Source organism: Chlorocebus sabaeus, chromosome 12, assembly GCF_047675955.1.
Source record: "Chlorocebus sabaeus isolate Y175 chromosome 12, mChlSab1.0.hap1, whole genome shotgun sequence".
Taxonomy (NCBI): domain Eukaryota; kingdom Metazoa; phylum Chordata; class Mammalia; order Primates; family Cercopithecidae; genus Chlorocebus; species Chlorocebus sabaeus.
In genome coordinates this window covers 69,985,920-70,007,923 of record NC_132915.1, presented here as the reverse complement: position 1 = coordinate 70,007,923, position 22,004 = coordinate 69,985,920, and the positions used below count along the sequence as shown (strand labels likewise).

At 38.3% G+C, this 22,004-nt stretch overlaps 1 protein-coding gene across 1 annotated transcript in view; it reads left to right on the top strand.

The window, feature by feature from the left end:
- ERP44 (endoplasmic reticulum protein 44) overlaps window positions 1–22,004 on the top strand; it is a 114,898-nt gene that overhangs the window by 15,957 nt on the left and 76,937 nt on the right. The window contains exon 2 of the mRNA XM_007968590.3: window positions 21,525–21,597. Within this exon, the coding sequence (XP_007966781.1) occupies window positions 21,525–21,597 (73 nt within the window). The remainder of the gene's footprint in view (window positions 1–21,524; window positions 21,598–22,004) is intronic.

The window sequence follows — 22,004 nt, the reverse complement described above, 5'->3', positions numbered from 1 at the left end:
TTGACTAGAGGAAGGCATGTACTAGTGAAATTGAAATAGATCTGTGACTGCACAGAAATTCTTTTCTCTCAAATAGTCTTCCCTTTCAGTTCTCAGTCACCTAGGTTTGAAGTCTTACACTTTTTGACTCATTGTACTTTCAACCCTTCTCATGGCTTTTTATTTTTTGCTATAGCTGATATCAACCCCCCTATCTGGCTGTCTGTGGTCTATTTTATATACACCTTGCTTTTTTCCTTTAATAATGTATTTTGGAGATCTTTCCATTAGTACGTCAAGAATGTCCTCATTTTTATTTTCATAGTGGCATAGAATTCCATTGTATTGATGCATTGTAATTTATCCACTCTCTGATGAATATTCAGGTTGTTTCTAATCTTTTGCTATTACAAATAATATTACAGTGAATAACATTATATGTTCATCATCTTTGTTCATTTTTTTTTTTTTATTGGGATGTTGTCTTTTCCTTACCCATTTCCAGGAGCTTTTTATAATTTAGGGAAATTCTTTTTATGTTTTCTCAGTTTCTTTTCTCTTTTTTTTGTTGGTTCATTCTTTCTATTATTTGTTATATGGTTCTTTTGTGTAATAAGTGGGCTTGTGTTTGTAGTTTAATCAATCTTTTATGGCTTTGGATTATGATTCATAATTAGAAATGCCTTCTCTATTCCAAGATTTGAAAGTAATTCTCATGTATTTTCTTTGGCTACTTTTGTGGTTTCACTGGAAATATGTAAATCTTTAGATTTATTTGAAATACATTCTCATGAGGATTTAGAGCATGCTTTTAAATATATAGTTAACACCTTGAACAACATAGGTTTGAACTACATGGATCTACTTGTACGTGGATTTTTTTTTTTTTCCTACAGTAGGCCCTCCGTTTCAAGCAAGTTTCACATAGGCCCTCCATATCCGGCAAGTTTCATGTCTACAACCAAATGCAGATCTAAAATACTGTATTCATAGAATGTGAAACCCAAGGATATGGAGGACCAACTTTTTGTATCTGTGGGTTCCACAGGGCTAATTGTGGGTCTTGAGCATGCACGGATTTTGGTGGAGTGTCCTGGTACCAATCTCCTGTAGGTACCCAGGGACGACTGTATATATTTTTTCAGGTGACTGCCTGTTTGTTCCAAACCAGTTTATTGAAGTGCCTATCTTTTCTCTCTAACTTGTGGTATATAACACCTCTTTATTTGGGTTTATTAGTGGACTTTATCTTCAGTTTCTTTTTTCTGCATATATATATGTATATATATATATTTTTTTTATATTTCACTTTAAGTTCTGGGATACATGTGCTGAATGTGCAGGTTTGTTACATAGGTATACATGTGCCATGGTGGTTTTCTGCTTATATTTTAGAATGGGCTTTTTTGGTTTAAAAAAACCTTTTGGTATTTTATTCATTACATTGCATGTATATTTTAACTGAGGGAGGCTTGACTGCTCTATGATGTTTCCTGTTCATGAAGATGGTATGTATTTCTACAAACTCAAGTGTCCTTTTAGGTCCTTTGGGACAATTTAAAAGTTTTTTTGTTTTTACATTTTGTTTGTTTATTCCTAGACTTTTGGTTCCTTTTTTGTTGCATTATAAATAGGCATTTTTCCTCTTCCATTATATACTTTGATTGTTTTGTGTGTGTGTATATTATTAATTTTGTATATTAATCTTATATCTAATATCTTACACAGTCTCTGATTATTTGTGGTATTATTTTAGTTAATTTGTTTTTGGTTGTCATGTATTCAGTTATGTCATTTGCAGTGAGTGGCAATTTTATCTCCTCCTTTCTCATTGTTATACCTACAACTTTTTTCCTAATTACTTTGTCTTGTACCTCCAAAAATGTTAAATGAATGTTAAATAATAGTGTTCTTAATGACATTCCTTGTCTTGTTCTAAATTTAGTAATAATGCCTTTAGTATTTCCCCAATAGACGTGATTATGGCTTTGGGCTAAGACAGATGTATATTTTTTCTGTTAAGTGAGTAGCATTTTAAATCAAGAATGCTGTTGGACTTTGTCAAATATCTTTTTAGCATCTATTGAGATGATTATATCAGATTTAACATTAGTAAATGTCACTTAGGTCATTTTTGTTAATATTTATTTATTTTACTTGATCTGTCACTGGACTGAGATAAGTAATTAAAATTTATATTACAGATTCATTTCTTTTTCTACATGTATCTCCCATAATTTCTGCTTTACCGATGTTGCTGCTGTGCTATTTCATATATAGATATTTACAACTGTTACATTGTCATTGCAAATGGTGCTGTTAGCCTTTGAAAGTGCCCTTTCCTTTTTGTCTTAGTAAATGCTTTTCGGCCCCATTCCACTTTGTTTAGTAACTAGAGATGGGTACCCCCCAGCTTTTCCATTATTTATATTTGCTAGTATTACTTTATTTATTTTTTAGTTTCCAACCTTTTGGAATTACTTTCTTTTATAGGTATATCTCTTATTTTTCAGAATAGAGTTGGGTTTTACTTTATGACCTACTGTGAAAACTTTTAATAGATCAGTTAAACCTTTTATAATTACTGATATAAATTCTTTTATAATTACTGATATAGATGTATTTAGTCTTGATTTTCATATTATTTTTTCAGTTTTTCTAAATATATTTTACTATGCAATCTAGGTTTTTTGTTTATTTTGAAAAGTAGTTCTTTTCATATATAGGAAGCTTTTTTTTCTTATATTGGTAATCACAATAATTAAATCTTATGTTCCTCAATGTGTGCCATTCTACATACTGGCAGGATAATTATGTTTATTAAGATGCTGTATTATGTTAGTTTCCTATACCCACATTTGCAAGGCAGCTCATTGGAGGATCAAGTCCATAGCTCTTTACAGTCTTGCCCCAAACTAACCTTCCGTCTTTATCTTCTAATGAGGCCCTACATGAACTTCCATAGGCAGGATTCACTACTCTCTTCATCCATAGAAACTGCTCTGTTCATCCAACCCATGCAGTGCTCCCTGCCTTTTTTTGAACCTCTCTGTAAATTTTTCTAGTATGCTTTCTATTAGCCTTACAGTACATGCATCATACATATTATGTACTTTTTATACTTGATCATGAAAATCTCCCTAAGTGAATTGTAGGCTCTTGTAGGACAGAATGTATCTTGAATTTCCTGCAGACCTTACCTGGTGCAGTGCTTTCATCTTCATAGGTTTTCATCTGAGGACTGCCATGAGCTTGTGGAAGAGTAGGTGGATATGTTCTTGATGAGCTGTATATGATAGAATTTTCATCAATGTGTAGAAGAGAAAGGTGAGCAGATGTTCAGTCCTGTAAGGAAAACCTTCTAGCGGCATTACTTTACAATGGATTGGATTTTCCTGTAAGCTCTCTGTCATAGCAAACATTCAATTGTAGGGTAAATGGCCATTCTGCTGGGGGTGCTGTTAAGGAGAAGGAGAAGTGAAAGGGAAAGAGTATTCTAAAATTAGGTAAACCAGGGCTCGCTTTATCTTTGTATTTCTGAATACCTACGATTTTGACCTAAATAAAGGAGAAACCATAGAGGATTTATTTATTTAATATGGGAATTGAGGAATTGACAATGATAATATGATAGGAAATTAAACAATAATACGCTTTATATATAACTGAATAATCTTTGAAGTTGATGATTCTGTTTTTTGTTTGTTTGTTTGTTTTAAAGACAGCACTCACTCTGTCACCCAGGCTAGAGTGCAGTGGTGCGATCATAGTACACTGTAACCTAGAACTCCTGGGCTCAAGTGATTTTCCTGCCTCAGCCTCCCAAGAAGCTAGGACTATAGGCATGTACCACTATGCCCTGTTAATTTTTTATTTTTGCAGTGAGAGAGGGGTCTTGCCATGCTAACAAGGCTGGTCTCTAACTCCTGGCCTCAAGATCCTCCTGCCTCTGCCTCCCAAAGTGCTGGAATTACAGGCATGAGTCACTGCCTGACCTGATTCTATTTTCCAGTGCTCTCTTTACATCTCATGATATAAACAAAATTAAAACTTATAATATATATTTTTATGACTTTCACGTTTGATCATTTCTTAGACTACTGAAAGAGTCCTGTTAAGAAGAGTGTCAGCCAGGCATGGTGGCAGTGAACAATATGTTTGTATTAGGGTTCTCTAGAAAAGCAGAACTAATAGGGTTGTCTGTGTGTGTGTGTAAAGGGGAGTTTATTAAGGAATATTAACTCATACAATCACAAGGTCCCACAATAGGCTGTCTGCAAGCTGAGGAGCAAGGAGAACCAGTCTGAATGCCAAAGCTGAAGAACTTGGAGTCAGTTGTTTGAGGACAGGAAGCATCCAACACTGGAGAAGGATGTAGGCAGGGAAGCTAAACCAGTCTAGCTTTTTCACGTTTTTCTGCCTGCTTTATATCCTGGCCATGCTGGCAGCTGATTAAATGGTGCCCACCCAGATTAAGGGTGGGTCTGCCTTTCCCAGCCCACTGACTCAGATGTTAATCTCCTTTGGCAGCACCCTCACAGACATACCCAAGATTAATACTTTGCATCCTTCAAGCCAATCAAGTTGATAGTCAGTGTTAACCATCACAAATCCACCCCTTGTCAACTTGAACCATATACATCTCCTGAGATCATACATAATCTTTAAATAAAGACAATGATAAGGTCATAATTATGCCTAACATGATACAACTATCCTTCATACAACCGGAAACGTACCAGTCCCCAACCCAAATACTACTACATCAAGTTAACAATACTTAAATGCTGATATGAAGTCAATAAATCTTATGTCACGTGATAAAGGAAATAAAATGAAGATTTTTTTTTCTTTTTCTTTTTTTTTTTGAGATGAAGTCTTGCTCTTGTCACCCAGGCTGGATTGCAATAGCATGATCTTGGCTCACTGCAGCCTCTGCTTCCTGGGTTCAAGGGATTCTCCTGCCTCAGCCTCCCAAGTAGCTGGGATTACAGGCATGCACCACCACACCCAGCTAATTTTTATATTTTTAGTAGAGACGGGGTTTCGCCATGTTGGTCAGGCTGGTCTCAAACCCCTGACCTCAGGCGATCCACCCGCCACTACCTCCCAAAGTGCTGGCATTATAGGCGTGAGCCACTGCACCTGGCCTTTTTTTTTTCTTTTTTTTTTTAGATAGAGTCTTGCTCTGTCACCCAGGCTGGAGTGCAGTGGGGCAATCTCAGCTCACTGCAACCTCCACCTCTGAGGTTTCAGCCATTCTCCTGCCTCAGCCTCCTTAGTAGCTGGGATTACAGGCGCCCGCCACCACGCCCAGCTAGTTTTTGTACGTTTGGTAGAGACAGGGTTTCACCATGTTGGCCAGGCTGGTCTTGAACTCGTGATCTCAGATGATCCGCCCGCCTTGGCCTCCCAAAGTACTGGGATTACAGGCATGAGCCACCATGCCTGGTCTGAAGATATTTTCTTAGTACAAGTGTATACATGCACAAAGATGTTTTTAACAAAAGAAGGAGGAAATACTCATGACAATTACAGTCCTCATTTCTGCAACTGGCCATGTGGTCGTAATTGGTATTGATGACTGCCTTCTTCTACCCATTCTGTATTTCCTTTGCCTTCAACAAGCACCTTAGCAGGTTATGGGTTTTTTTTCCTGGTGGTTGTGTTTTTTATTTTTTTCCTGGTGGAGTGACCCAAACCTTCATTCCTGAAGTGTCTGGGCCATTTGTAGTCCTGCCTGAATTGGGCTGTTGTGATTTATCACAAGGCATAGTAATACTAAGAGATACCCTAACAGATCTCCTGTATTCCATGTATACTTTTCCTTACCTCTGTTATGGAGTAGTAGACCGATTGCATCTTCATAGTCTGAGTCAGTCACCCCAGCCAACATTGTACCTCCCTTCTTAGCCTGTTGGCTTAAAGGTAGGAGGAGCCCAAAGTGTCCAGCTGGCAACCTGAACTTCCACTTTAATGGAATTGTTGTTGTGTCATTCCTCCCTCTGGAACTTAGACCTCTAGGCCAGCAGAATGTAATGTTGTAGGAACACGAAGCAAAAATTTTGCCAGTGGATCACTAGGGGTGATGGTGAGTGGTGCCACTTCCACCCCTTGATTCCTGGACCTGTGAATCCTGGCTATGGGAGAAATAGCACCATATATTGGATGCTGATTCAGAGCATACATGACCTTCTGGAGAACTTTGCCCGAGGCCTGCAAAGTATTGTCACCTAGTTGACATTGTAATTGTGACTTCAAAGGCCATTCCACCGTTCTGTCAATCCAGCTGCTTCAGGATGATGAGAACATGCTAACACCAGTGAATTTCATAAGCAAGAGCCCACTGCCACACTTCTTTAGTCGTAAAGTGAGCACCTTGGTCAGAGGCAATGCTGTGTGGAATACCGTAACAGTGGATAAGGCATTCCATGAGTCCACAGATGGTAGTCTTGGCAGAAGCCAGAAGCATTGTGTGCAGGATAGGCAAACCCATATCTGGAGTGTCTATTCCAGTGAGGACAAACCTCTGCCCTTTCCATGATAGAAGAGGTCCAGTATAATCAACCTGCCACCAGGTAGCTGGCTGATCACCCCAAGGAATAGTGCCTTATTGAGGGCTCAGTGTTGGTCTCTGCTGCTGGCAAATTGGGCACTCAGCAGTGGGTCAGCCTGGGTGAGTGGAAGTCCATGTTGCTGAGCCCATGTGTAACCTCCATCCCTGCCACCATGGCTACTTTGTTCATGGGGCCCACTGGGCAATGATAGGGGTGGTTGGGGAAAGAGGCTTAGTGGTATCCACAGAATGGATCATCCTATCCACTTGGTTATTAAAATCCTCCTCTGCTGAGGTCACCCATTGGTGAGCACTCACATGGGATACAAATATCTTCACAATTTTTGACCACTCAGAGAGGTCCATCTACATACCTCTTCCCCCAATTTCCTTGTCACCAATTTTCCAATCATGCTTCTTCTAAGTCACTGACCATCCAGCCAAATCATTGGCTACAGCCCATGAATCAGTATATAATCCCATATCTGGCCATTTCACCTTCCATGCAAAGTGCACAGCCAGTTACACTGCTTGAAGTTCTGCCCGCTGGGAAGATTTCCCTTCATGCTCTCCTTTAGGGATGTCCTAGAAAGGGGCTGTGGTGCTGCAGCTATCTACTTTTGGGTGGTGCCTGCATGTCGTGCAGAACCATCTGTGAACCAGGCCCTAATCTTCTCTTCCTCTGTCAACTGATCATAGGGAACTCCCCATGAGGCCATCGGTGCAGGTTGGGGACGAGAAGGTAGGGTGGCAGGAGTGGAAACCATGGACATTTGAACCACTTCCTCATGTAACTTATTTGTGCCTTCAGGACCTGCTTGAGCCTGATGATGTATGTACCACTTCCATTTAATGATGGAATGCTGCTGTGCACCACCCACTTTATGGCTAAATGGGTCAGAAAGCACCCAGTTCATGATAGGCAGCTCACGTCACATAGTGACTTGAGGACCTATAGTCAAACGTAACTTTCCACCAAAGCTCAGTAACAGGCCAAGAGCTGTCTCTCAAAAGGAGAGTAGTTATCTGCAAAAGATGGCAGGGCCTTGCTCCAAAATCCTAGAGGCCTCCACTGTGATTCACCTATAGGGGCCTGACAAAGGCTGCAGACAGCATCCCTATCTGCCACTGAGACCTCAAGCATCATTGGATCTGCTGGGTTACATGGCCCAAGTGGCAGAACAGCTTGCACAGCAGACTGGACCTGTTGCAGAGCCGTCTTCTGTTCTTGACTCCACTCAAAACTGGCAGCCTTTTGAGTCACTCAATAAATGGGCCAGAGTAACACACTCAAATGAGGAATGTGTTGCCTCCAGAATCCAAATAGGCCCACTAGGCGTTGTGCCTGTTTCTTGATTGTAGGAGGGGCCAAATGCAGCAACTTATCCTTTACCTTAGAAGGAATATCTTGACAGGCCCCACACCACTGGAATCCTAGAAATTTTACTGAGGTAGAAGTTCCCTGAATTTTAGTTGAATTTATTTCTCATCCTCTGGCATGCAAATGTCTCACCAATAAGTCCAGTGTGTTTGCTACTTCTTGCTTTCTGGATCCAGTTAACATAATGTCATCAATGTGATGGACCAGTGTGATATCTGTGGAAGTGAAAAGTGATCAAGGTCTCTCCGAAGAAGATTATGACACAAAGCTGGAGAGTTGATATACCCCTGAGGTGGGACAGTAAAGGTATATTGCTGGCCTTGCCAGCTGAAGGCAAATTGCTTCTGGTGGGCCTTATGGACAGGAATAGAGAAAAAAAGCATTTGTGAAATCAATGGCTGCATACTGGGTACCGGGAGATGTGTTAGTTTGCAAGCAATGAAACCACATCTGGTACAGCCGCTGCAGTTGTAGTTACCACTTGGTTAAGCTTACGATAATCCACTGTCATTCTCCAAGATCCATCTGCCTTCTGCACAGGCCAGATAGGGATGTGCTGGGAATCACCACCCCTGCATCTTTCAAGTCCTCGATGGTGACACTAATCTCTGTAGTCCCTCCAAGGATGCGATATTGTTTTTGACTTACCATTTTTCTAGGTAGAGGCAGCCCTAATGGCTTCCATTTGGCCTTTCCCACCATCGTTGCCCTCACTCTACCAGTCAGGGAGCCAATGTGAGGGTTCTGCCAGCTACTAAGTATGTCTCTGCCAATTAGGCATTCTGGCACCTGGAAAATGACTACAGGATGAGTCCAGGGACCCACTGGACCCACTATAAGTCAGACCTGAGCTAAAAGTCCATTAACCTGACCTCCATAAGCCCTTGCTTTAACTGGCGGACCATGATGACATTTTGGGTCCCCTGGAATCAACGTCAGCTCAGATCCAGTGTCCAGTAGTCCCCAAAATGTCTGATCATTTCCCTTTCCCCAGTGCACAGTTCCCCTGGTAAAAGGCCGGAGGTCTCCTTGGGGAAGGATGGGAGAAAGATTCACTGCATAAATTGTTGGTGGTGTAGTGGGGTCCTTCCTCAAAGGGACCCAGCCTCCCCTTCATTCAAGGGATTCTGGGTCTATAAACTGGCTCAAGTCTGGAAATTGATTGAGGGGCCATGATTCTCGGTTTATAATTCAAATTAGTCTTTTGTCCATTCGACCTACAAGTTTTTTCCTTATATAAATTAAGTAGGAATACAGTAGGCTTCCTATCATTTTCACTCCTGGTAACACCGTGATTAATTAGCCAATGCCAGAGCTCTACATGAGTCAGACTATTCTGAATAGTGTTATTCAGTGTGATAATCCAGCAGTCTTGAACGTTTTTGGCACCAGGCACTGGTTTTGTGGAAGACTGATGGGGGTGGGGAGGATAGTTTCAGGACAAAACTGCGGACTAGTACTGGTCTGCAGCCTTGGGTTTGGGGACCCCTGTGATAACCCACTTTGTACATTTAGCTCTAGTGCAATTTACCTTTTCAGAAAGATTAATCCCCGAAAGTCTTAGCTTTGTAATGATGGAGTGTGTTGAAAAGCATGGATCATGGCTTTTTAAGGGATTTCCAAAGGAGACTCTCTCTCCAAAATATTTTGAGCAGTATTGTTTGAATAAGTGTATAATAGTCTTTAGAGCAGTATTTTTGGAACTGCAAACTGGGATACATTTTGGGCTTACATTCAACAGTAATTAAAAGGATAAGAATAGAAAATATTACTGTGCATTGAATGTAGTAAGGATAGGTAGTTTTGAGAAACTTTTATTTGTGTTTCTGTTTACTAGACTATGGTGTAAAGTGTATTTCTTGCTGTGAATCATGGTCAAAAAAAGTTTGAAAAGCATCTGCTGTTAGATGATAACACACATTTGGATATTAACTTCTTAGAGGTTAGTATAGGTAGTCTCACCTATGTAAAATGTAATTGAAAATTTCTGTTGCTATGTATTTGTCAAAAAAGTCCAGTAATGATTTTAATGCTTCTCTTCAATGGAAGACAAATTCCACAGAAAGAAGGCACATCTGCATCTCTCCTGAATCTTAGAACATCAGAATCAAAAGCAGCCTTAGATTATTAGTTCAGCTTATTTATGGACAAATAGAAATCTGAGGTCAGAAGGTAGAGAAATGCATGCCTAAGTTGACACTGTGAGTGGTAGAGCTGGTACCAAAACTTAGGTCTCTTGACTCCCAACTCATAGACTGCAGAAGGTCAATTGTAGTTTAATCATAATTGTAATGGGGAGCCGAGCAAGAAGACACGAGGCAGATGAGAACTGAGGTAGCCTTTATTGGGCTCGTGGGTGAGGTTCACTGGTCCTCTAGGAGGGCCGAGGACCTAAAGTCTGGAGATTAGCCAAGAGGCACCCCAGAGGGGATTTTCGGTCTGGTTTGGACTGGGCAGCCCCCATGATCCTGAGGCGGGCAGTCCGGAGGCAACGGGAGCATCCTCCCACTGCCACGCGAAGTGTGGGGTATGTGGCTTCTGGGGAAGTTGGACATCTCCTAGTCCCTGGTGCTGAGGTCACAAGTGACGGACGGGGGCAGACGGGGGAAGCCCTGACGCGGCTGTGTTTTCGGGCACGGACTCCCAGAGCCTGCAGGATGGGGGAAAACGTACCCAGCAGTGATAGAATTGAGTCTTGGATTTGGTGAAAGGGCTCCCGGCTCGGAGAGGAGGTCCTGGCTCGGGGAGAGGAGAGCCTGCCCGAACCGGCAGGGGTCCGGGAAGGGGTCTCCTCCTGGGTTTTTGGCACCAATGTAACGTAATGGGGAGCCAAGCAAGAAGACACGAGGCAGATGAGAACTGAGGTAGCTGAAGTAGCCTTTATTGGGCTCGCGGGCGAGGTTCACCAGTCCTCTAGGAGGAGGGCCGAGGAAGTCGCGTGCGGGGCAGGTATCAGGGGCCTTTTATAGGGTGAGGTAGGCGGAGTCTGTAGGTTTCGGTTTCCTGAGTTAGGTTTCGATTTCTGAGGAATGACATGTCCAGGAGTTTGCGCAGAGCGAGGGGTTTTTGGCGGGCCCGGGCTTTTTTCGTAAGCTGAAAGTCTTAGCAGAAAGTGAAGGGTGGGAAGTCCTAACAAAGGACCTGTCATATTGGGTGATACTGCCATGTTGGGTCTAGGTTCCTGCCTAACAATAATCTCAGCTAATTGTATGTAACAGTTATAAAAACAAGCTTTTATGAGGGTTCACATTCAGAAATAATGACAAATTGTTTAGTTTGTTTTTTTTTTTTTTTTAAAAAAACTTGATCATGCATTACTTTTAAAATTCTCTTTGGCTGTAGAATGTGAAGTTTTTAATTTGAATTACATAAGCATATACTCTCTTTGAAACCATACTTGGGAAGTTTTGAGTTTGTTACAGGGGACTTATTTTTAAATCATTTGCCTCTTGGCTGAAATGAACTGTTACCAGATCCAAATCACCACTTAAAATTGCTTGAAATGTTTGTCAACCTCTTCATTAAAGCCCAAACAGAGCATATATTCAGTGGGCAGTTTCAAAGAATTAGCATGAAGTTCAAACATTAGGAAATTAAGGACATCCTATACCCCATTACTTTAATTAATACATGTTGTAAAAATCTAAAAATCAGAAGGATTCAAGGTTTTAAGGCTGTGGATGACTCAGGGACTTGGAAGATTGCCCCTTCTTACCTCTAAGGTTGATTGACTGCCTCAAAGCTCCAGAAGATAGAGAGTTAGAGAACTTTTTGTAATCCTAGCGCTTTGGGAGGCAGAGGTGGGCAGATCACCTGAGGTCAGGAGTTTGAGACTAGCCTGGCCAACATGGTGAAACCTCGTCTGTACTAAAAATACAAAAATTAGCCAGACGTGGTGGTGCACACTTGTAATCCCAGCTACTTGGGAGGCCAAAGCAGGAGAATCCCTTGAACCTGGGAGGCGAAGGTTGCAGTGAGCCAAGATGGCGCCATTGCACTCCAGCTTGGACAGCAAGAGCAAAACTCTATCTCAAAAGAAGAAAAGAGAGAGCAAGAGAACTTTTTTTGTTTTTCAGTTCTGTTTTTTAGAAAAATGAGTTCTCTTCCTTTGTCCCTGCTTGTTGGTCTTATCTCTCTACCTCCTAAATGGTCTTGAGGATTAAAGTAAACAGTATATTCCTAATTGTGCCAATGCGTATTTCTTCTTTCTGTACCTCAATCTCACAGCAAGTACAAAAGTGAGGACAGATGTGAGCAAAGGAGATAGATTCCTAAATTCAGATTTCCTTTTAACACACCAAGGTCATTCTCTGATTAGCTTTTTGGTAAAAGTGCTTAGAAAGCTGAACTACTACGTGGTAGTGATGAAAATCAACCTTAGTGACCCTTAATATGTAAGAAAGCTTTGAAACTGTCACCGGGGGTATTTTAGACTAAATGAGAGATAAATCTGTTTGCTTTACAAAGCTAGTTAAAACAGTATGTGGCAGATGGGGCAGCATTAAAGATTCTTCTAATGATCATTAATTAGGATAGGCACCTCAACAAGTATATGACCTCTCAAGGACTACTTCTGATTGATATTTAGAATTAGTTTGGTTAGAAGTAACGATGTAATTTTTAACACACAGAGGTTTATTATTTTTTTTGGAGACAGGAGTTTCACTCTTGTTGCCCAGGCTGGAGTGCAATGGCACAATCTCAGCTCACAGCAACCTCCGCCTCCCAGGTTCCAGTGATTCTCCTGCTTCATCATCCCAAGTAGCTAGGATGACAGGCATCCGCATCCATGCCTGGCTAATGTTTTGTATTTTTAGTAGAGACAGGTTTTCACCATGTTGGCCAGGCTGCTCTCGAACTCCTGACCTCAGGTGATCTGCCTGCCTCGGCCTCCCAAAGTGCTGGGATTACAGGTGTGAGCTACTGTGCCCAGCCAAAAAATACAGATCTTTAAAGTCAGCAGTGAATTAATACTTGGGATATATATAGTAATAGAATCATTAGGGGATTTGGTAATGAAAATATTTTTACCTAAGAATATGTACAGTACTCTACTTAAGAATAAGAAACTAGGAAGTCTTAGAGTAATTCTGGAACTAAGTGAATGGAAAATAAGTAACCCAAGGTTTCACTGAAGACAGTTTTTCCTTAAAGGCCATTTACTCACCCAAAAACAGTCAGGGCCACATGTTTAGTAATGAAATAAAGGCATTCTTTGACATATAGGAGATATTTCCTCATACTTTGAAGTATAGAAATGTGTGTGCCAACAGCAACAGCTAGTAAAAGGGCTAAAGATTGTTATATGTTACCTGGATGTGGTGGCACATGCCTGTAGTCCCAGCTACTTGGGAGGCTGAGGTGGGAGGATTGCTAGAGCCCAGGAGGTGGAGGTCGCAGTGAGCCGAGATCATGCCACTGCACTCCAGCCTAGGTGACAAAGCAAGATCTTGTCTCAAAAAAAAAAAATTATATAATTTAGGAGGTACCACAATCTGTTGAGTATAAACTTTGAAAAATTGTTTAAAAGTTATTGAAAACATTGGTATTTCCAAAGTTTAGTATACCAATACTATAGCTCACCTGCTATAGTATATTGCCTGAGTTTCTGTCCCTGTCTTGCTTCTCTATTCCTCCTTTATCTCCCAAATACTTGACTCCTTGTACTTAACTCCTTGTCTCAGAGTCTACTTCTGTGGGGAGGCCAAATGAAGATAGGCTATCATTGTTTTCTGTAAAATTTCCTGTCATCTGATATGGCAGCTTGCATCCTCATGGTGTCATTTCACAAAATGTTTCTCCGTAGCCAGTGTTTCTTATGCACTAGCTTCTTGGACTCGATTAGATTGAGATAATGTTCAAATTGGTTGTTGTTAAGAATATTTACAAGTGGTGCTTTCTGTTTTATATTTGCATCCCATCAAGAAGCAGAATACTTGGTTGTCCCACTTTTAGTGATGTTAAAAGATTGTTCAGTAACAGTGTGGATACACATTCATTCTGCACTAAAATTAATTCAAAGCTTCATGAAAGCCCAGGCAAAAAGAGAGTACTGACATACAGGTAATCTCATGGTTTAATGCCCAGCAGTTATCTTCTTTAGAGAGTATATAATGACTTTGCAGGAATTGTGGATGACTCTTAAAATATTTGAATGAGAGAACCTTCTTTCTCTCTCTTAATTTTAATGTAGAAAATGAAGTTCATAAGATTAATGTAACCATGTACAAATTACGTTTTTCACAGTGTCTAGCATGTTGACACTGTGATGACTCAGTGAAATATTTGTGGAATGAGTAAGTGAACAAAAGATGTATGTACCAACGTGTATGTAGATTCTCTTAAGGTAACATTCTCTCATCAAGTATCCTGGGTAAGAATTACAGTGCAGCACAAAGTAGAATGGTCACAATTCTTATCTTGACTTCTCTTCAATTCCCATGCTTTGTTAGTACTGCCATTGCTAGAAGTTTGAGTTTTAGAAGAGCAAAATGTGGTGATTTTAAGAGAATAATTTTTTCCACACATTGAGAAGTTCACCCCCAGCTCTGAAAAGCTTTTTGTAACAAAAATATCCTCTTCGAAGGTCAGAGAAAAATACATTGTCTATTCCAGGTAAATTAGTTAATCTCAATTTTAAATACACTGAAGAACGAAACACAGATAACATCAGTTTTTAATGGAAATTCATGCATGATCAAATAACTAAAATTCAAGAAAAGTATGAATTGCAACAGATTTTGTTTCTTTTTATTTGTCCATGATTGTTTTTATTGGCAGGATTTGAGATTAAGGGTTTGTATTATCTATATTTGAACTTTTTGGGGGTATGGTATTTGTTTTCTCAAATTTCTGCATCATATTTTGACTTATTTAACGAAGAAATCTTGTAATTCTTCTAGTGTTTCTTTATAAATGCAGATTGGTTCTCACATGACCAAGATGGGTTGCACCGATGCTATAGTAAGGTTGTACTGCTGAACAATTTAAGGGTTAAAGTAGCTTCCCAGTGTTATTCTATATTTAGTCCTATTTTTCCCCTCTCTTTGAACTTCTAGTTCATTATAATGCTTCTGGGAATGTGAATAGTGTGAGATGTGCCTTGATTGATACCCAACTTCAAGGCCCTTATAGTTCCTGTCAGCCTCAACTTCTTTTCTCCAGGGACATTTCAACATCTCCTGCTCCTTGAAGCCAACTGGAAACCTTTATACTTCTCTTGCCTGCCAGCTTAATGCAAAACTGAAAGTAAGAGTGGACTGATTGGAGTCAGAGAAGTGGCCCCCAGGGAGGAAAAGCAGCCTAGGTCTCAGGGCATTGGGACTTGGCAGATGGTAGGCTGACTTGTCAATCTGGATTAGAAATGGAAGATAACTGTTGTCTGGTCCATTGCTTGTTTTTTGCTATAGGAGAGACATAGTTTGTAAAGAAAGGGCTCTGAGAATCTCCCAACAGAAAGGCAAGTCAGTGAAAGATTTAGCAAAAATACACTAAGCTATTGCAGCAGAATGCCTAGCAGATGTACTGCCAACTGAGAACAGTAATGCCACAGGGAAAGAAATATCCCCTATCGAAGCTTCTATTTTATGACAGTGATTTCATGCAGAAATATCTGTTTAAGCTATTTTTTTTGAGCAGAAGACAGTATACTTTAAAAAATTAACATCTATGTACGTCTCTGATAGGTTATAGATTCATTCTACATTTTTCTAAAAGCACAGCAATTTGCATGTCAATGCATTGTCACAGATGAGTCTTACTTGTACTTGTGTTCGTATTTGAGGATCAAAAACATCGTACAGAGTTTAAAATGAATTTACACGCTTGCTCCTAGAGTAAAAAAAATTTCTTTCCAAAACAGTGTTCCTGAACTTTAGTGTGCATAGGAATCAACTGGGCATCTTACTGGAATAGAGCTTCTCATTCAGTAGGTCTGGAGTGGGGCCTAGTATTCTCTATTTCTCACAAGCTCGTAGGTGATACCAGTGTGGCAGTTTCAGAGACCAAACTTGAAATATCAAGGTTTTAAGATATTGAGCTTTAAATAAACAAACTCGCTAGAAATACTTCTTGTTTTCTAAACTCGTTTACTAGGATATTCTAAGAAATTACACTTGACGCCTAGCTAATGCTTCTATGAATTAGAAATCTTATTAACAGAAGTAGTATTTGATAACCTGTTTTACCTGGCGTTTTATTAGCTTCTAGTCCTGAAAGTCTCAAATCATTTATTTTCATGACTGAATTAACAACCTCAAATTATAATACCATACAAGTGTCAAATTTTTATCCACTAATGTAATATAACTCTTCTTCTGTTTTGTGGTAGTTTATGGATGATTTGCTTTCTTCTACTGCCCAGCTTTATTAGGGTATAATTGACAAAAATTGTGTATATTTATGATGTACAATGAGATATTTTGATGTGTATATATTGTTAAATGATTACGTCAAGCTAATTACCATATCTATCACCTCACATATTTTTTTTTGTTGTGAGAATATTTATTATAGAATCTCTTAGCAGTTTTCAAGTACATAGTACAGTAACGCATGGCTTGATGACAGGGATATGTTCTGAGAAATGTGTCATTAGGTAATTTCATCATTGTGCAAATGTTATAGAATATACTTACACAAACCTAGATGGTATGGCCTACTACACATCTGGGCTATATGGAATAGCCTATTACTCTTAGGCTACTTGTATAGTATGTTACTAAATATTGTAGACAATTGTAATACAATGGTATTTGTGTATCTAAATGTAGAAAAGACACAGTAAAAATATAGTATAAAAGATAAAAAAAGTTATATACATGTATAGGGCACTTAACATGAATGAAACTTGCAGGACTGGAAGTTGCTGTGGGTGAGTCAGTGAGTGATGAGTGAATGAGAAGGCCTAGGTTATTACTGTACGTTACTGTAGCCTTCATAAACTTAGGTAATACTAAACTTATTTTAAAATATCTTTTTTCTTTAATACTAAATTAACTTTAGCTTACTGTAACTTTTTAACTATATGTTTTAATTTTTAACTTCTGACTCTTTTATAATAATATGGAGGTTAAAATACCAGCACATTACATAGCTGTACAAAAGCATCTTTCTTTATAACCTCATTCTGTTTGCTTTTTTTATTAAAATATTTTTTTCTTTTTAGCTTTTTTGTTGAAAACCAAGACAAAAGCACACACATTAGCCTAGACCTACACAGGGTCAGGATTATCAAGACGTCAAGAGGCTCCAGGAATTTTTCAGCTTCATTATAATCTTATGAGACCACTGTCATATATGTAGCCTCTCATTAACCAAAACATTGTTATGCAGTGTGACAGTATGTGCTGAAGTGTCTGGAAATCATATCAAAGAACAGCTGGGGGAACCAGAAGAAATTACTAGGGGTTTATGGCAACTGTTACGTAGTGATGAAGAGGGGTTTCTGCAATAGGTGGGAAGATCCTTTGTGAGATTCCTTCTAAGTCTGTGAGTCATCACCAAGTGGTGTGCTTTTTGCTATTATATAATTAAAACCAAATTATAGTATAGACTTTATTTTTATTTGATAACCTCATTTTCCTCAAACATATTAAAATGTTTGTTCTCAATTTCCATTTCGGGACCTTTTCCTCCTACTTCTCATATCCAATATCGTCTCTCTAAATTCTTAGTGTGTTAACATCATCTACCTATTCATCCGTCTAGTTATTCATTTAGTACATATTTGAATGTTTCTTGTGTACAAACAGGGTACAGTGATCTGTGGGATACAAAATTGAATAAAGTGGTCTCTACTTTCAAGGTACTCCCAGTCTGTTGGAGGAAGTAAGACACCAGCACAAATAACTGATTTAAGGATGGAATTAATGTGTTTCTTTAAGACAGAATAATTACACCCTATAGAAACTGCTCTCAGTTTTCAGAGCGAGGAGGGATCCAAATTTTTAATAACCATCTAACAGAAGAAAATATTCTTTCCTTGCTGAAGAAGCTCCTGTTATTGAAAGCTAGCCTTTCAATTTTATTAGTCTTTTAAGTGCATTTGGGTATGGTATTTGCCATTTTACTCGTATGCCTTTTTATATAAGATCCCGTCACTAGGCTGAAATGTAATAGTTGGTATAGTAAATGCATGGAGGACTTATCTAATGAATTATGGGAGATGATTAAAGATGCCACTCTGCTCTGCTTTCTTGGCAAGAAAATGAGCTAATAAACTGGAAAGAATGACCAAGTTGTAAAATACTTCCTAAGTTCATATCTGTATATTTGTATATGTTGTCTAAATATTTCATCATTAGAGACTATATTCTTCATAACTATTGAGATCTATGAAAATTTCCATATGTTTTTGTTTTTAACATAAATTTAGAAGTTTTATTCAAGTCTAAATTGAAAAAAATATTAATGATCCCTATCAAAAGCTTTATGGTCTGGAGTTATACTTTATTTTACTTAAGCACTATAGCATTTGACACATGAAGATGTTTTCCTGGGAGAATCTTGTTACTGCCCAGGGCTGACATGAAAAGAAACAATTTGTCAGACTAGTGAAGCTTACTAACAGTTCAAATAAACAACACGTCTTTCCCTTCATACTGCATATTAGTAGAAATGTTAATGATAAGCTAACAGGAAAATGCCTCCTTTACTCCCTACAGGGAGCAGAGATTACTGGGTCAGAGAGTTTTCTTGCTTTGGGCCCTCTTAACAAACACAACTGTTAGCAAAATACCAATCTTACCACTTGCATATTTATTAGCACAGTGTGTTTAAAGTAATAGTTATCTATTTAATACAGCCAAATTGATCATTGCCTCATTTTTGCCATTACTTAGCATGTAAATGTTTTTCCCATGTAAGTGTTTCAAGATAAAATACTATTTCCCTGTCTCTCTCTCTCTCTCTTTTTTTTTTTTTTTTTGTGAGACAGGGTCCCGTTCTGTCATCTAGGCTGGAGTGCAGTGGCACAATCATAGCTCACTGCAAACTCGAACTTCTGGGTTCAAGTGACCCAGTGGCCTTAGCCTCCCCAGTAGCTAGGAATGCAGGCATGTGCCACCATGCCTGGCTAATTTTTTAAGTTTTTTTGTAGAGACAGGGTCTTGCTATGTTGCCTAGGCTGGTCTTGAACTTCTGGCCTCAAGGGGTCCTCCTGCCTTGGCCTCCCGAAGTGCTGGGATTATAGGCATGAGCCACTGTGCCCAGCTAGTAAAAAACTATTAACTTTAGATTTTAAACGTATATTCATTCTCTCTACATATTTTGATAGATGATAATTAACTCTTCAAAAATATTTCAGAATAACCAAAAGAGTAGATTTGGAGCCCAACACAAAGAAATGATAGATGTTTGAGCAATGGATATCCCACTTACCCAGATTCGAGGCAGCACACACCATGCTCTATGCATTTGTGCCCTCAGTACCTAGTAGACACTGTAAATATTATTGAATTATTTAATGACTTGACTTTGATAATGCCAACTTCATTGTTCTATGATAATATTTTTCTGCCTTCTTGAGTTTTTCTTTAGCACACAAGTGTAAAATCTTGCTGTTACCAATATTATTGGGATCCACAGTTATGTAGAACTGGTCAGATACCTATGAAGGCAGGATCTGTTATGAAGACATTGATAATGTAGAGTAGAAAAGATTTCTTACCCGTCTCTAGGTCATATCTGAGACTCCTGTAATAAAAGGTAGACTAACAAGAGAAAAGCATACAAATTTATTTAATATAAGTTTTACATAACATGGGAGCCTTCAGAAATTACAACCCAAAGAAGTGGGGAAAACTTTAAAAATTCATAGGTTGATGAAGAGTGAACAGTTGTACAGACATACGACTGGACAAAGCGGTTATGATCTAATAGTAAGAAACTGAGGGAACTGTTAGTTCAGATTCTTCTTGGCATCTCTGTGTCCTCAGAGATTGGGATATTCCTTTTCTCAGGGTCTAGAGGATATGTCTCTTAGGGGGAGTCTTAAGACCTACTTTAAAGAAATGTCAGAGAATTATTTTATGACCTGTTTAGGGGAGAAGGGCAGGAGAAGGTCAGGGAGACCTTTTTGCTTCTGTTTCCTCAAATGCCAACGTGCCGTATTTTGGAGTAATGTGTCCTAAACCCTATCAGTAGTAACTAATGACTAGTGAGGGAAGTCTGATCTTTACAGTTAATGTTTGAGGCACTGAAAATAATGAAATTAGTTTTATAAGTCAAATATTTAGAGATTTGCAATTATTTAGCCTACTTTTAGGAGAGTATAATTTATTGGTTGCTAACAGACATGATAGTTATTGGCTACACCGTTACAGTAATTTAAAAATAAGACTTAGTGTTATCCTTAGGCCTTTCCTAAGAAAAGAATAAGTCTATAGAAATATCTATATAATATATAATTATATATAATACATTATATAATTATATTATATAATTTATATATATATTATATATAATAATTATATAATTATATAATAATTTATATAGAATATACATATATATATGGTTTCACCATGTTGGCCAGGATGGTCTCAATCTCTTGACCTCGTGATCTGCCTGCCTTGGCCTCACAAAGTTCTGGGATTACAGGCATGAGCCACCGCACCCAGCCCAGAAATATTTTTAAAATTTAGCTGGGCTTATTTATATACTAGCATCATTGTATCTCTTTATAGCATTTAGATTGAATTGTTGGTGAATTATAAAAGTTTTAAGTCTGTTGTAAGTGCTGAAGTATTCAGGAAATGGGTGGGCAAAGGAATAGTCTTCAGCACTTTGATGAGAGCCTGACTAGTTAGTTGTCATTCAGTAAAAAGCAGTGATTTAGTAAGTCAATTTCCATACACAAACTCTATTTCAAACAAAAAACTCTCCAGGCAGCAAACACCAAGTGATTAAAGTTAGAAACTAAAAATAAAATACACTAAATTTTACTTTTTAAAATAAGTAAACGTTTGCTAGTTTAGTTTAAAATTTTATATTTTCTTTGTTTTGCAGATGGTAGGCTAAGATTTTCTTTGATAAACTTGAATTTTGGATTTCAGGTTCATTAAAGTGCAAAAACATTCTTATTTTCTTTTTAACAGCCTCTCATGTAACACATTGTTATCACCAATAAGTGAAAATTATACAGGAAGGGCTTTTGGTTTACAACTTGCAAAAGTCTTTCTTGCATTCTTCATTATTTTCTTCTGTCTTGGAAACATGGCAGGATAGAATCAGCAGACTTAGCGTTGGTTTTTATATTTATACTTGAAACACTGATAATCTCACACGTTTTTTCTTGTGGCGCTAAAGTTCTTGAAAGTATTAATTTGAAAAGATATGTATATTCTCAGTTTTTCTAATTCTTTAGAAGCTATTTTGTATATTTGCAAGTATAGAAAGTTTTATTTGATCAATTTCTAGGTTTGAGAAGCTAGTATTTCTATTTCATTTATCTAGTGAAAGATTAGACTAGATAATAAAGATTCAATTCAGTTGATATATAATTTTCTAAGGAACAGGTGGAATCAACTTTATTTATTTTTAGACTTTCCGCTTTTACGTATTTGCCTTTTGTGGACACATTTATTAATTTCTCATTTTTTAAATTTTCAGGTAACTTGGGTTTTTACTCCTGTAACAACTGAAATAACAAGTCTTGATACAGAGAATATAGATGAAATTTTAAGTAAGTACCTCAATATTTTTTAAGTGTACTCTTCTCTATAGAGAGTTAGTTTACAACTCTCTCTCTAAAAAAAAAACACACAATAAAATCTCAGCTAGCACAGATCAAGAGCTGGCATTCTGATTAATTCCATGACTTTCTGAATTATCAAAGCACTTTTGGTTACTTTTCGTCTTTTTTATTTCTTTGACTTGATGTAGATACCATTCTTAACAAATTCATGAAATGTTTTGATTATCCTACTTAGAGACCAATAGTTCTCGCTGTATAGTACTAAATGTTAATGACCTTGGGACACAGTCTAGACTTTTTTCTTTTTTCTCTTTAATTAGATTGCCTACTCTGATCTCTTTTATTGTTATTGGTCCAGTTAAGTTCAGTACTATTTTTATTTTTTGTTTTAGAGA